This window comes from Hipposideros armiger, unplaced genomic scaffold (genome assembly GCF_001890085.2).
Source record: "Hipposideros armiger isolate ML-2016 unplaced genomic scaffold, ASM189008v1 scaffold_419, whole genome shotgun sequence".
Lineage (NCBI taxonomy): Eukaryota > Metazoa > Chordata > Mammalia > Chiroptera > Hipposideridae > Hipposideros > Hipposideros armiger.
In genome coordinates this window covers 369,592-386,132 of record NW_017731769.1, presented here as the reverse complement: position 1 = coordinate 386,132, position 16,541 = coordinate 369,592, and the positions used below count along the sequence as shown (strand labels likewise).

At 42.7% G+C, this 16,541-nt stretch overlaps 1 protein-coding gene across 1 annotated transcript in view; it reads right to left on the bottom strand.

The window, feature by feature from the left end:
* Positions 1–16,541, bottom strand: part of GABRA3 (gamma-aminobutyric acid type A receptor subunit alpha3) — a 234,263-nt gene that overhangs the window by 25,907 nt on the left and 191,815 nt on the right. Inside the window, exons 7-8 of the mRNA XM_019664274.1 lie at positions 12,923–13,066; positions 245–397 (exon numbers count right to left, since the gene is read on the bottom strand). Of these exons, the coding sequence (XP_019519819.1) occupies positions 245–397; positions 12,923–13,066 (297 nt within the window). The remainder of the gene's footprint in view (positions 1–244; positions 398–12,922; positions 13,067–16,541) is intronic.

Here is a 16,541-nt window from a genome sequence, read left to right as displayed (position 1 = left end):
ACGTCCTCCACAACTAGACTGAAGAACAAAATGACAGCAACTTGTCTGTTCCCCTTCCCCCAATTCCCCAATTAAAAAAAAAAAAGAATTCAGTTGCTTGAGATACCAGGACCCAGTGACTCAATAACTAATGCTGGGCTCAGGCGTTGCCCCCATCATCTCCACTAATGGTGCTTCTACCGTCCTCACCCCGACTGTGACTTTGCAAATGTCTCCCCCTCGTTCTCCACAAAACAACACTCACCAAAGACCGTGCGTGCAGGGACAGACTCTCTGTTGAGCCAGAAAGACACTTGTGACAGGATGACAGTCATAATACAGGGCAAGTAGGTCTGGATCACAAAGTAGCCGATTTTTCGCTTGAGATGGAAGTGGGTTGTCATGACGACATATTCTCCTGTAGAGAGAGTAAAAGCAGGTAGTATGTAGCCAAATAAACATTGTTCGATCCAGGTGGGCTCCAATTCAGTTCACAAAGCTCTTTAACTTTATATTCAGAACAAGATATCCCAGCACCTCCCAAGTCCATGTAACCAGATCTCATGAAATAATAAGGGTTTTTTTGTGTATGTGAAAATATATGCTAACAGTATACCAACACAGCTTGCTCAGAGCATTTTTGATACAAAAAATGTCATTCAGAGAAATTAAGGTCCGCATTTAAATAAATTTAGTATGACATATTCTCTTCTAAAGCCTTTGCTATGTCATTGGCACTCGTCTTAGCACTTTATCATTCTTCAACTACTTAATCTTCACAACCCTATGAGGTAGGCACTATTGTTATCCTCACTTTGTAAGTCCATAAATCGAAGCAAAGAGAGATTAAGCAACTTGCACAAGGTTACCCAGCTGTAAGTCTTGGAGCCAGGGTTCAAGGTCAGATGGGTTGGCTCCACAGTGTATGCTTTCTAATCCCTATGCTCTGCTGTTCGAATGAATTTATTGAGCGACAACCAAAAGTTCACAGAGCAGAGTGTGTACTGGCCTATATCACTCCACTCCAAAATAAGAGTGAACACTTACTGAGATCTGACTAGGTGCCAAACAACTTTGAGTGTTTGGGGAATATTAATTTTACACCCCTCTCCCAACAACCCTGTAAGGTAGGTAGGAATTATTACCCCTTGTTGTTAAATTCAATAGTTAATCATCAGTCACACTGGATTTGTCAGCAGCATTTTAGACAGTTGAGCACTCCACCCTCTTCACCAAATCTCTAGGTCATGTTCCTCTTACTGGTTTCCCTCCTCCGTTCCTCTCCGGTCTCCTTGGTGGTTTCTTTAAATTTCTAAACACTCAGGGATATCAGGATTCATACTGTCTCACTCACTGCTTTTGCATTCTCAGCCTGTGTCTTTAAATAATACCTTAAACCCTGATAACTCCCCATGTACATCTTCTGCCTGGGTTTCCTATTCGTTATGAGTTGAATTGTGTCTCCTAGAAAGGTATGAAGTCCTAACCCTGAGTATGTGACCTTCTTTAGAAATTGGGCTGTTGCAGATATAATTAGTTATGATGAGGTCTTATGGGAGTGGGGTAGGCTGTAATCTACCATGACTGCTGCTCTTATAAAGAGAGACACACATAGGGAGATGTGTGATGCCAGAGGCAGAGATTGGAGTGATCAATCCACAAGCCAGGGAATGTCCAAGATTGCCAGCAACCTTCAGAAATTAGGAGAAAGGGGCACGAACAGATTTTCCTTCAGAACTTCTAGAAGGAACCGACCCTGCCAATACGTTGGTTTCAGGCTTCTAGCCTCCAGAACTGGGGGACAATAATGGACAATAAAGCTCTGTTGCGTTAAGCCACCCAGTTTGTGGTACTTGGATACAGCAGCCGTATACTTCTATGTATACTTCCTATATATAGGAAGCAGCCCTATACTTCCCTAGACCTATATATTCAATTACCTATGAGACAGCACCACTTGGGGGTCTAATAGGTATCTTGACCTAAGATGTCCAAGTCTTAGCTTTTACTCTGCCCATCTCCCAACCCCTCCAAACTGGCCCCTCCAACGGATTTTTTTTCCATCTTAGTAAATGGTAGCTCTCAGGAGCACAGGCCAAAATCAGATTCTTCAAAAACTCGGCCTCATCACTGATTTCTCTCTCCCTCCCTCCCTCTCTTGTGTTTGAAAACACAGATACCCAATAAACCAGCAAATCCTGACCTTTCTTCAAAACAGAGCCATAATTTGACCACTTGTCACCACCTCCGTCACTACCACTCTGGTCTAAGCCACCTTGGGTACTGTAATAGCTTTCTAACTGGTCTGGCTTCTGTTCCTGCCCTCTTTAATGCATTCTTAACACAGTAGCCCAAGTGATCCTATTAAAATATAAGTCAGATTCGGTCTCTCTTTTGTTCAAGACCCTGCAGTAGTTTCCCATTTCTCAAAGAGTAAAAGCCAGATCCCCCAAATAGTCCCCAAAGATCTGTGCAATCTGATTGCTCCACTGCCTTTCTTGTCAGATTCTTATTTTTCACTTCTCGCCCTCCACCCACATTTGGTTTTGACAGGTCTCCCATGAGGTAATTTTCCACTTTCCTACCCCACCCACTCCCTTCTACCTAAGCCTAGAAAGCACCATCTGGTCATCTAAAGCTCCGTACACAATACATATTATGTGTGTATTCACTATCTAGCCTCTTTATGGGAACATGAAAAATATTAGTAGGCTTATTTTTAATTTACCAAAGAATTCTCATACAAAATTCTGAAATGTGTTCTTCATGATCACTTTGGAGTTTCTCTTTTCTCTGTCTCTGCTTCCTTTTCGATCCTTTTATTTCTGTCTTTGTTCTCCACTGCCTCCTGCTTTCTGCTTCTCCCTTTCCACCTCTCTCCTGTCTGTGTCCATTTCTATTCCTTTCTCTCCCTGTCCTCTCTTACTCACTCTCACTCGCGCCCTCTCTCTCTCCACTGAGAAGGCATCGAGGATTTACTTTTAAGGACAGTTGGACTTGGATGAGCTTGGGCAACTGCCCCCCTTCCCTATCTTAGTCTAACACCCCTGAACTCCTGTCTATTAATCTATATCTGATCATGTGAAATGTTTATTATGTATAAAATATATAGTGAATATTATTCATAAGTTATTTATATTCTGTAGCTATGAAAGGAAAAGCAAGTGGACTTTGCAAAAACTTATTAAATTAGCCATTTGTTTGAACTGAATATATTTTATTCAGTCCACTCCTTTTAGATGCTTCTTTCTTTCACTTTCTGTCTTGCTGAAGCAAAGAGCGTGATTAAGATCAGCAAGGTGGTGGAATAGGACATCCTGGCTCTAGTATCCCATCACAGAAATATGGATTAGCAACTATCCACAGACAAGAATGCTTTTGTGAGAATCCCACAACTGATTATAAGGCTAAAGCACCTTCTTGGAGCACAAAACAAAGCCACCCTCCCAAGGTCAGCTCGGTGTGGTACCTAGAGGGTTCCTCTGGGTCTGCAGTTTCTCCGGTGAGGGAAGGAGAGCCCACGGCAGATATCCAGCTTCCCCAGCATTCCGAGGCATTCCCCTGGAGGCCCACTTCTGTCTAGCCTCATGGGGAACACTGGGGGAGCTGGCAGGGCTAAACCACATCAGGTCAGGTAAGAACAAAGAAGAGGGGTGGAACTTACAGCCACCAGTGCGTAGATTTGTCGATGGCACCAACTTCCTGCCAGCAACTTCTTCTGATCAGACTCCAGCAGTCTGGTCTCGCCAGCACAGCAACCCAACCTCTGAGAGCAGCCTGCCGCTCCCGCAAACAGATAAGTAGACAAGGGGACCCCGCCCAACAGAGGAGCTCTGGCCAACAGCAGAACTCCAGCAGAGGCCTCTCCCAATAGCGGTGGGCCAATAAAAAGGGCCAGACCCCTGGAGTCCCAGCACCCCTCCCACGGCAAAAATGGCGACCTCTGGTGGTCAAAACCCGCCAGACACCCAGCCTAGGGCTGTGGTGTACCTGCCCGCCAACCGGGCGATCCCTGGTAATCAACACCCGCTGTCCGCGGAGTCTCGGAGCAGCACCTCCTCTGTCCACTGATGTGACAATCCCTACGGGCCAACCAGGTCGCACAGCTTGGGGGTGGGGACGCCTCCATGCCCACCCACAAGGCGATCCCTGGAGGTCAAAACCCACTGGCTGTGCAGCCCGGGGGCAGCAACAGCCCTCTAAAACCCACAAGGTGATCCCAGGGAACGAATCACGCCAGCCACACAACCTGTGGGCGGCAGCTCTGCTGTCCGCAGACGCGGCAAACTCTGGGAGTCGAACCTGCCTGCCGCGCAACCTGGAGGTGGCAGCAATCCAGGTCCGCAGACACCGCAACCCTGCCCACCAACACGGTGAGCCCTGAGAGTGAAAACCGCTAGCTGCGCGGCTGTGAATCAGCAAGGCTACCTGCCTGCCACAGACGCGGCAAGCCCTGGAAGTCAAACCTGCTGCCAGCACCGCCTAGAAGAGGCAAGGCCGCCTGCCCGCACACAAAACGATCCCTGGGGAACAAAACAAGCCGGCGGTGCAGCTTAGGGGCGGCAGCGATCCTGCCTGCCTACACAGTGACCCCTGGGCGTCTAAACCCGCTGGCCCCGCAGCCTAGCAGCGGCAAGGCGCCCACCCACCGCAGACAAGGCGATTCCCCGGGGAACAAAACACACCTGGACGCATGGCCTAGGGCACCAGCGCCCCAGCCTGCCAGCAAGGCAAACCCCGGGCATCAAAACCAGCAGGCGGCGTAGTCTGGGGGGTGGCACCGGGCGCCATCCTCCGATAAGATGTCCCCTGGGGGTCAAAACTCGTGTGCCGCACAGCAGCACATGGGGCCTGGGAGTGGCAGCACACACCCCCTCCCCCGCCTTCCATAGACACTGCAACCCCTGGAAGTCAAAACCCACGCGCAGCAGCACCCCCACCTACCAGAACAGCCATGGCCAGGCCGCTGTGCATCTTGAGGGCCGCCCCCCACCAAAAAAAGTAGATCATGCCCGAGTTAGCCTATGGTCCAAAGCAGCTGGTAGGGTGAGGGTGCACAACAGCTGCAAACAGCTAGTCCCCCATCCAGCAGAGAACATACAGATGGCCAACAGGTACATGAAAAGGTGCCTAACAGTGGGCCGGCCTACTGGCTCAATTGGTTAAGAGCTCACTCAAGAGTCTGAGCTCTGAGCAACAGCGGTTCGAGTCCGGCCCAAGCTGAGTTGCTGCTGAGCTGCCAACAGGTGGCAGGATCGCTCAGCTAAAAAAAAGGAAGAAAAAAAAAGGTGCCCAACATCACTAATCATCAGGGGAATGCAAATCAAACCACAAGGAGGTATCACCTCACACCCCCTAGTGGCCCTGCTGAACGGTGGAGCATGGCCTGCTGAATCGGGAAGAAACAGAAAATCTGAACACATCAATATCATATAAGGAGATATAATAGAAAATTAACACATAAATTGATTAAAGACTTAAATGCTAGATCTAAAACCATAAAATTCCTAGAAGAAAATATAGGGAAAAAGCTCCTTGACATTGGTGTTGACAATGAACTTTTGGAGATGACACAAAAAGCATAAGCAACAAAGCCAAAATCACAAGTGGGATTACATCAAACTATAAAGCTTCTACATAGCAAAGGAAATAATCCAAAAAATAAAAAGGCAACCCGCAGAATGGGACAAAATATTTGCAAACCATATATCTGATAAGAGATTATTGAAAAAAATATAAAGAACATCTACAAGTCAATAGTCAAAACACAATTTTTTAAAATTAAAAGATGGGCCAAGGACCTGAATAGACATTTTCCCAAAGAGGACATACAAATACATGGCCAGTAAGTCCATGAAAAGGTGCTCAGTATCGCCAATCATCAGGGAAATGCAAATCAAAACCACAATGAGATAGAACTTCACACCTGTTAGAATGGCCATCATCAAAAAGACAGATAACAAGACAAGAAAAAAGGGAAGCCTTGTGCACTGTTGGTGGGAATGTAAATTGGTGTGGCCATTATGGAAAACAGTATGAAGGTTCCTCAAAAAATTCAAACTAGAACTACCATAGGGTCCAGCAATGCCTCTTATGGGTATATGTCCAAAGGAAATGAAATCGGTATCTAGAAGAGATATCTGCACCCCCATATTCATTGCAATATTATTCACAATGACCAAGACATGGAAACACCTTAACTGTCTATCAATGGATGAATAAAGAAACTGTGAAAACACACACACATAGATATGATGGAGTTTTATTCAGACATTTAAAAACAAAAAAAAATCTTGCCATTTTTGACAACATGGATGAATCTGGATGACATTATGCTAAGCAAAATAAGCCAGACAGAGAAAGACAAATACTGCACAGTGTCACTTACATGTGGGATCTAAAAAAGTTGTACTCATACAAAAAGTAGAATGGTGGTCTCCAGGCGCCAAGAAGTAGGAGAGATGGGGAGATGCTGATTAAAGAGTATAAACTTTCAGTTATAAGAGGAATAAATTCTGGGGTTCTAATGTACAGTTAATGATGACTATAGTTAATAATACTGTGGTATACACTTGAAATTTTCTGAGAGTAGATCTTTAGTATTCTCATCACACACACACAAAAGACAACTGTGAGGTGGTGGATATGTTAGCTAACTGGATTACTATAATCATTTCATAATGTATACATATACTACCACTTTTTTATACTTAAATATGCACAATTTTATTTTTCACTTAGACCTTAATAAATATGGGGCAGGGTGGGGGGGAAGCAGAGGCAGAAAGAATTCTCCTTAGAACTGAAGCCTTTTGCTCAGTTGGGAAGATTTCCCATTTCTGCCCTCGAACTGCAGACTGCCTGAGTCAAAGGGACAATATAAAGCCACTTTCAGCCACTTCAACGCATTCACAGGTATTCACAGTCTAGATATTTTCTGCAGGCGAAAATTATAAGTGGACGTTTAGAAAACCGTAGCAAATTAATTCATTATGTCAATTAACTGAATAGGTCCTGTTAAATACAACTGATTACTTTGTATCTCTTTATATCCTCTTCTCCACCAAATTGGAACTGAAGCTTTGATCAGATTAGAGATTTTTTTCCAAGTTCCCCATCCTATTTTCTACCCCTTTGTCTCAGCTTATTAAGTGCCATCTGTGTCGTGTGTGAAAAAGGGTACAATAAATGTCTAAGCACTATGTTGTACGCCTGAAACCGATATAAAATAATATTGAACATCAACTGTAACTGAAAAAAAATAATTAAAAACAGAGAATATCAAGGGTACAATACAAAACATAATGTTTATGTATTCACAAATTAGTTATTACCTATGGATCAGAAGTGCAGAACAGTTTAGCAAATTAATTCTTTATATAACTGCACATATTTTCATAAAGTAGATCATTATAGCCCCCCTCTTCCTACCTCTATCGCTGCCTTTCCCTGTGTGTATTACGAAGGATAATTTTTTAAGTGATTTGGGGAATTTCCCCCTGCCTTTTCACTCCATCATATTAAACTCCATCTGCGTTAAGTGTGAAATATTTGAGAATACAATATAAAACACATTCACAATTTAGCTCGTTTCTAAGGTTGTGAAAGACACATGAGGATTTTTTTAAGAGCTTGGCAAATTAAGTCATTATACTAAGTGAGTGGCTATATTTGCTTAAATTCATGTTGGGTATTTTTCCAACTCTCTACCTATCTATTTTCCTTGAAGTTGACCTTGCCTCCTGTATTCTTTTCATCTTCATCTCTCTGACTTCGCTTTATGTGCCTTTCACGCTCTTTCTTAATTTCTGCTTTGTCTATACTTACCTGTGCTACATGTCTAAAGAAATAATATAGACAATAACAGTAATAAGACTTATTCTAATAAATGGTCAATTTTCTAGGAAAGATGGAAAAATAAGATAATATACCCAAATGCTCTTCTTAGAAAATTAATGCAGTAACTTTCCAAATGAGGGAAGATGAAATCAGTGCTGAAATAGGGAATGATGTCAACAACTAGTCAGAGATGTTGAGGAATTTCATTCATTTATTGAGCACACTCTTGAATCTGGAGCAAAGAACAGGAGCCCTCTGCTTAGAATCACTTCACGACTGGCAGCACGCTGAGAGAAAGCCACTCATATAAAACAGAACTTCCATGAACTGTTGGTCTTCCCCTGGCCTTGCTTCCCATTAATATGCTGGACCCCACAGAGAGTAGCATATTCAGAATTCAGAAAGGAATATCCATAATTTGTAGTGACATAAAACAATATACATATACCAGGGGTGCCAAAAAATGTATACAAGTGGACACTTTGGTCAACGTTGCTCAAGCAGTAGTTCGCCGTAATCAGAAGTGTCTGGACGCTGATGGGAACCACTTTGAGCACCTCTTGTCATTGCAGAAATCACACGTGACTTGTGTTCATCTCTCGTTATCAGTATATATTGAATATTACAATTTTAATATAGATTTTTCCTTTCTTAAAATGTGGATACATTTTTTGGCACCGTCTGTACTGGTATGTGATGTAATAATATTTATATGATTCCCAAATCAAAGGGTATCGAAGGATGTACAGCACACAGTCTCGCTTCCATAGCTGTCCCAAACCACCTGTCTCATTTCTCCTTTCAATTAACAGCTTCTCGTGTATTTCTAGAAATATTATCCCTTTACAAACATATATCCCTCTACTGTTCAGTGTTCTGTGCTTTGCTTTTTTCACTAAACAATATATCCTGCAGATATTTCCATTGAACGCACGTAAAGAACTTTCTCATTCCTTCTTACAGCTGCACAGTATTGAATTATATGAATGAATTTCAATATATCGAATCACCTTTTTACTGATGTATACTGTGTCATGTTTTCAAAACTAATTTGAGATGTAACCTAATTATATCTGCAATGACCCTATTTTCAAATAAGGTCACATTCTGAGGTACAGGGGGTTAGGACTTCAACATATCTTTTGGAGGGGACATAATTCAACCCGTAATATCTGCATTGCTAAGAGTGCAGGGAAAGTGACATGCTCATACACTGATAATGGGAGCATGAATTGTTTAACCTTTCAGAATGGCATTTTGTCAATATGTATTAAAATTTTTTTTAATGTGTCTACTTTCTGAAATAGCAATCCTGATATTTTGTCTCTATCCAAAGCAGATAATTACATAGGAACAAAATGCTATACAGAAAAAAGGTCTATACAGTGTTGATTATAGCCATTAAAAGACAGAATAGTAGATAATTGGTTAATGGATTATGATCTATATATATATGAGACCATTAAAATGAAGATATTATTTTACTGAGCTTCACAATGAAATGCTAAAGTTCCAGTGATAACAACACTTACCGCATCATTGTCAAGAATGTTGTGGCCTTGGAGGAGGGTTTTTTAACTTTATTTTTAAACTTAAAGTAACTAAAAAAGGTAATAATTAATGCATGTGCACTCTAGTTGTTAAAATATTACCCTTTATAACTACCTAACAAGAAACAAGTGTTGGTGAAGATGTGGAGAAAAGGGAACCCTTGCACACTGTTAGTGAGAACATAAATGGGTGCAGCCTCTGTGGAAAACAGTAAGGAGGTTCCTCAAAAACTTAAAAATAGAACTACCTTATGATCCAGCAATTCCACTTCTAGTTATGTATCAGGAGAAAACAAAAACACTAACATGAAAAGTTACATGCACCCCTATGTTCACTGCAGCGTTATTTCCAATAGCCAAGATATGGAAGCAACCCAACTGCCCATCAATAGATGATTGGATAAAGAAGAGGTGGTCCATATAGACAATGGAGTATTACTTGGCCATAAAAAAGAATTAAATTTGTGACAAATGGATAGACCTTGAGGGCATTATGTTAAGTGAAATAAGTCAGACACAGAAAGACAAATACTGTGTAATCTCAGTTATATGTGGAATCTAAAACAAAACAAAACACAAACAAAAAAAAACCCCACCAAGCTCACGGGTACAGAGAACAGGTTGGTAGTTGCCAGAGACGGGTGGGGGGAGGTGTAGTAGGTGAAACGGGTGAAGGAGGTCAAAAGGCACAAACTTCTAGTTATAAAATCAATAGGTCCTGGGATGTGATATACAGCGTGGTGACTATAGTTAACAATACTGTATTGCTTATTTGAAAGTTGCTAAGAGAGTAGATCTTAAAGATCTCATCATAAGGACAAAACAGTTTGTAACTATGTATGGTGATGGATGTTAACTAGACTGTTGTGGTGATCAATTGGCAAATGATCATTGTGCAAATATCAAATCATTATGAGGTACCCCTGAAACTAATAAAAGGTTATATGCCAATTATATCTCAACTAAAAATATTACTAACTTGTTTGTACATTTTACTTGGATCCTATACATTTATTGATAAGAAAACATGCTTATAATACAAAATGAAATAAAAAACAGCTTATAAAACTGTCAATAAATAGTATGTCCCCTTTTATGTAAAAACAAATGTAAAGGGAACTTTCTTAAAGGATATATATATATATATATATATATATATATATATATATATATATATATCTCAAAAAGTACAATAACCATTTTGTACCAAAATCTTCTAAGAAGATTTTTCTTACATGTTGGAATTAAAGAATATTTTAATTTCAATACTTTGCTCTTCTGTATGTCTAATTTTCCTATCATGAACGGTACTGCCTCTGTGCTGAAGACTAAACAGTGGTCTGAGCAAATGAAACTGGAGCTGGGGCTGCTTGGATAGCTAAGGGTGGGTCTCAAAAGCTGCTACAGGTGAGCAGTGACAAGGAGGGATGCGACGTGAGGTGAGTGAACGGAGGCAGTGACCCTGGGAATTCTCTCCCTCTGGCTGGGTGGACATCCCAGGGCCAGGCGGACAAGAGGACGCCGCCCTGGGCCTGTAGGGCCGAGCTGCCAGCAGCGCCTTGCTGCGGGCACACGAGGCCTCCTCCAGGAGCCTCCGTCCTCTTTGCCCACGAGCCCAGGGTGGAGGGAGAGCAGGTGGTGTGTTGAGGGTCTGATCTCAGAGGGGGAGGTCACAGCAGCAGCTGCCAGCAACACAACGCAGAGGCCCCAGGGAGCAGGAGGCTGGCTTCCCTCACAAATGTAAGGGGCACGGCAGGACAGAAGGAATGCACAGCGCAGGTGCTGAAGATAACTCCCCACTCCCAGGCCTCCCCCAACCCCCTTTCACCTCCCCCCAGCTGTCTAGCGCAGTTCCTGGGGAGAAGGAGGCCATGGAAGGGGGTGCTCTGAGCACGGAGGCTGGCAGCGATGGTGCAAGAAGACCCGAGTACAAGGATGGGCACCTCGGCCCTGCCCTTCCACGGGGCCCTGAGACATGGATGGCGAGCTCGCTAACAGGGCAGGTGCCCAGTCCAGGGGCCAGGACACACAAGCCTGGCAGCAGGTCTGCAACCGGCTGGCAGTAAGGGTACTGTCATCCCGCTCCGCCATGAGCAAAGGAGCCCGGGGAGGTGGGGCAATGGCCCCAGGCCACACTTCCAGCTTCCAGACGGTGGAGGACACAGCCGGGATCTGAGCTGCAGCCCCACAGTGGCCCTGCTCATCCCCTGCTCCATGGCTTGGAGTGCTCCTCGGAGCAAAGTGCCAGGGTGCAGGTGGCCCAGGCACACCCCCACTCCACCACTGGCACCTGTACCCGTCCTCCAAAGCCAGGCACTTGGCCTCAGCAGCTACTCACACCTGCTGGAGGGAGGGGACTCCTGGGCTCCAGCCAGCCACCCACAGTGTCTGCCTGGCTGCTCAGCCTGGTCCAGCCACTACTGACTCCAAGCACCGGACCCCAGAATCTCTTCAGAGGAGGGCAGCCCACACCCCTGCAGCCCCAGGCTTTCTATCTCTTCCAGCTTTTCCACCAGGCCATGCTGTCATGTACCTCTGACATTTTGACACTTCCGTATTGCCTTTCTCAAGAACAGTCTTTCCCAAAACCAAATTCCCAATCTCTAAATCCAGTTGTCCTTCAAATCCTTTTCAAATGCTGATTGTTTAAGGTACCCCCTGATCCAAGTCCAGGGGTGGAAGGAGAATATGGGGGTGCAGACAAGATGACATACTATATAATATCACAAGGAGAGGGAATAGCAGTGTCCAGGTCATGAAATAAAACAAGAGTACGCTATTTCATTTATAATTGTGGATTCAAAGATCCTTCAGGGAGACAAGTGTTGAAAGCTCCCACCCTTTCACAGCAAACAATATTCTAAGTTATGTGGGCTCTAAGATAGACTCCATGTTACGAAATACCCTGAGGGTAGTTGGGGATTAGGATGCCTCCGTCCTCAGGCCCCTACGACTGGTGAGTTTCTAAATAGACAGGACTTAAGGCTACAGAACAAGCTTGTATGTTCTATTTGTCAGTATCCAAGGATTAGCCACTGAGAGGAGTTGGCAAGGTGTGCCACACAGACTTGTTTCTGAGATGGCTGATACCCTTAAGAAAACAATTTCCTGGCCTTCCTGGCTGTGTACCTGGCCTCTCTTGGGGTTATTAACTTGCCACCTCAGCATTGGCACAGTTAAACCAATGTCTCCATAAAACCTTTAGGATCAAAGTTCAGCTCTCCCACCATCATGGCTTCCTTCTGTGTTCTCTTATACTAGAGTCCGGCCGTCATTCCCTTGTCCTAAACCCACTCCCCAAGAGACAGCAGGGCACAGTGGTTAAAAGCATGGGCTTAGGAGCCAATCTGCCTGGGTTCAGATCTTGGCTCTGACATTGTATAACTGTGACCTGAAGCACGTTACTGAATATGTCTATGCCTCAGTTTCCTTATGAGAACAGTACCTACATCACAAGACTATTTTGAGGATTCCACAAGTTATTAGAAGCACTTAGAACCGTGACTGGTATGTGGTACAGATTCCAAAAAACGCTTGTTAAATGAAAGAAATACCTGTACTAGAGCGGATTATCTCAGTCCCAACAACGTGGCCCAACAGGTCATATTGATTCAGGCGAGAGCCATCCTGTGCCACTTCCACAGATTTGTTCTTCCCAAGAGTCCAAGAGTAAACCACTTCGGCTGTCGTATAGGCATCTAAAGCAGAGAAAGGTCAAGAAGGAGAAGTTGAAGGGAAAGAAAAATGATTATCCTTGACACTAAACTTGCATGAGACTGAAATACAACTTCTATCCCAAAAGATTTCTGAGTATATGTTCTCTCTTCAACTGAAGTACAACTATCCATCCATATAATAAGCAGTCACTGTATAACATAGTTTATGCTGGGTACACAGAAATGAACCCAAAGGGGTCTCTTCCTTCAATGGCCCCGTCTTTTGAACTGCCAACAAATTGTTAAACCTTGCCTTCTCTTGGTGGGTAGACAGTAGGGGCCAGGGGAGGAATGGCTAAAATAGCGAATGCAGTTGTCACAAATTGAAATGTTTCAGGAGCTACAGGGATATCTTAAATGAGTAAAGGAGGCTAGTTGTTAGAAAAGTTAACTGCCAGGGGAGACCGGTTAGCTCAGTTGGTTAGAGCGCAGTGCTCATAACACCAAGGTTGCCGGTTCGATCCCCACATGGGCCAGTGAGCTGCGCCCTCCACAACTAGATTGAAGACAATGATTTGACTTGGAGCTGTTCCCCAATAAAATTTATTTTTAAAAAAATTTAACTACCAGAAATGTAACAAAAATTTTTTAAATTAATTATGGGGTGCCCATATGAGATAAGTTTTTTTAAAAAAATCATAGTAGGGATATTTTAAATTTAAAAAAGCAAAAACTTCCAAATTGAAATAGCAATAATTAATGATTATCATTTTCTTTTGAAAGTTATTACCACTTTGATTTGCAAACCAGAAACCTGCCACCTTTTTTCTGCACTGGAGTATGAATATCAGATCTTGTATTTAGAATTCCAGTGTCAAGTACAGAATTTAGTACAGATCAGCTTTAACAGGGGAGTGGGTAAGGGAATGGTAAGGGAATGAGGGGTGAGTTTATTTAGCTTTAGTCATTATCTTAAAGGAAGAGACTTGCTTTCTTTCCAGACACAGATCTAATCTTTGCACAGTAGGTTTTAGATTTGGGGTGGGCACCTCGCTCTAATCAGGCACCTAGGCTCATAAAGGGAAGCTGACTACCATACTGTTCACCCATTTTATCCAAGTTTTGAGCTGTTGTTCAAATCAATGGAGGGTCTCCAGCTCATGTGGCAGCTGCTAGGTCCATAATATGCTCCATTTAAACCTTTTACCACAAAGCAAATAATTCCTAGTGAACTTACCAATAAACAAACCTAAATTCTCTCTCCCTACAAAACCTTGCAATGCTAGATATACATTTTATAACAGTCTGACATTCACACTTCCATCTACTAATTGTGATCTGTTTATGTAACATTTCTTAGGACTTTAAAAAAATATACCCAAATAAACCATGTCCTGATTTGCTTATCATGGGCGACATGCCAAAAAGTTCTTCATTCACATCAACATTCTCATTGAAATCATGAAAAAATATACATAAGTTTATGGTATTTTTTTTATATCTGTGACCTCATAAGCTACAAAAGAAAATAACCAGAAGAAATCTCACTTTTCTATATAATATGCCCTGATCAGTCACAGTCACTTCAACACACTCACAAAAATACTTCTAGTTCAACATATCATTTCTGCTGTGATGAATAGACATTTTTATGAATTTTTCATCTATAAACTATTTTGATACCTGGGAAGTTTTGTTGTTTTATGCATAATTGCATCTCCCAGCGGCAACATTTAGTGTATGCATTCAAACACAAAACCTGGTGAACTTCCGGGTTCAGTAAACACACAATAAACAAATCAATCTGGAATTTTATGGGACATTCCTCAAATTTCAAATCTTGGCCAATAATTTTGAAAGTTATAAACACCACATCCGTTAAGCAAGTCACATCTGCAAACCACCAATTTGCACGTAACCTCTGATCTAGAGACTTTCTCCTATAGATGGCTGTGGTCTTTATGTGATTCAGCCTTGAAAACAAAACATTCTCTGCCATCTAGGGCCGCCAACTGGAGTTGTAGATCTTTACCTCACTATTACCAAGAAGGAAGGGATATCTCCTCAGGACTCTTCTCACACCCTTACCCCAAATTTATTCCAAGACTATTAAGCGAGGAGTGGAACAGGCTATTAGTGAAATGTGATTTCATGAGACTCTTATCCTCTAATTTTCTCTAGTACCTTCCATCTTTCGTAGACAGGCTTAGGGTTCCACAACTTCAGAGAATTACCTGTATATGTCTTCTTATATTTGCTGTGGAAGTGGCTGTAACTCCTTATGCTTAGAGGATAATGCAATATTCTGCCCAATATACCCAAGAGTTTGGCAATGTAAAAACCAGAACAGGTCTGTTCAGGAAAAGGGGAGTAAACGGAACATATTTTTCACCCCCAAGAAAGAAAAGGAATTTCTTGCTGGATGTCTTAACTTAAGTGGAGTATCCTGAGCAGGTGATACTGAATATTAGCCCCCCAATCCTAACATGTCCTAGTACAGATGTGACAATAAATTGTGCAGCTACCAGTGCCGTAGAAATGTCACTGGGCCTACTCAGAAAGCCCACACTCCAGGGGCATGTGAAGTAAAACCACGGCGTGCAAGGCTGTTTTAAGTGCACAGATCATCGTGATTTTCACAGTGTCAAAAGCAGCACAGAGACAATGGCCTCAAACTGAAGAGATAGCACCAGGCCCATTGTTCAAAGGAAGGTTGGTCTTTGCAATAGGCATATAATATTAGGGTGGCTATAGGTCTCTTATTCATAGTGTAATCTAGTTAATTCCAATGCCTGCCTTTTCTTTTAAAATTCTCATGAGAGATTTTTGTCAGCATGTTGTCAGGTACATAAACCTGAGTCTGGGGGGGACCCTAGTTTCTTACTACAAAATGAGCACCCCGACAGAGGCAATGCATGGTTTTATTTATCTGGAATTGGTCCATTTCCCTCGCCTTTGTCACCCAAATAACATCTATTCCCATGTCCTATTAAAGACCCAACAAAATACCATCTTTTCTTTTTCTTCTCTGGACACTTCAATTAATTGTTTACATGAGCTGGAAGATGACTCCTCTCTTTCTGGGATCTTTTCTTGTCTGTCAAATGCAAACTAAACAAGCTACACAATTTGTGGGGCCCAGTGCAAAATGAGAATGTGGGTCTGTTTATTCAGATACTATTAAGAATTTCAAGACAGCATCATCATCAGACCATGCCTGGGACCATTCTGAGCCCTGGATCACGTGCCACTACACAGGTACCATGTCCATGCAGTCAGCCCTCAATTGTAGTAATGCTGCATGCCTGCTTTTGTAAGATTCAAATGGGGAGATGTATGTGAAAATCCTTAGTAAAGTACAATGTGAAAAACTAATTTACCAGGCTTTGTTAAATCTCTTAATAAATGATTTGTTGTTATTGAGAAAGAAAGAAAGAAAGAAAGAAAGAAAGAAAGAAAGAAAGAAAGAAAGAAAGAAAGAAAGAAAGAAAGAAAGAAAGAAAGGAAGGAAGGAAGA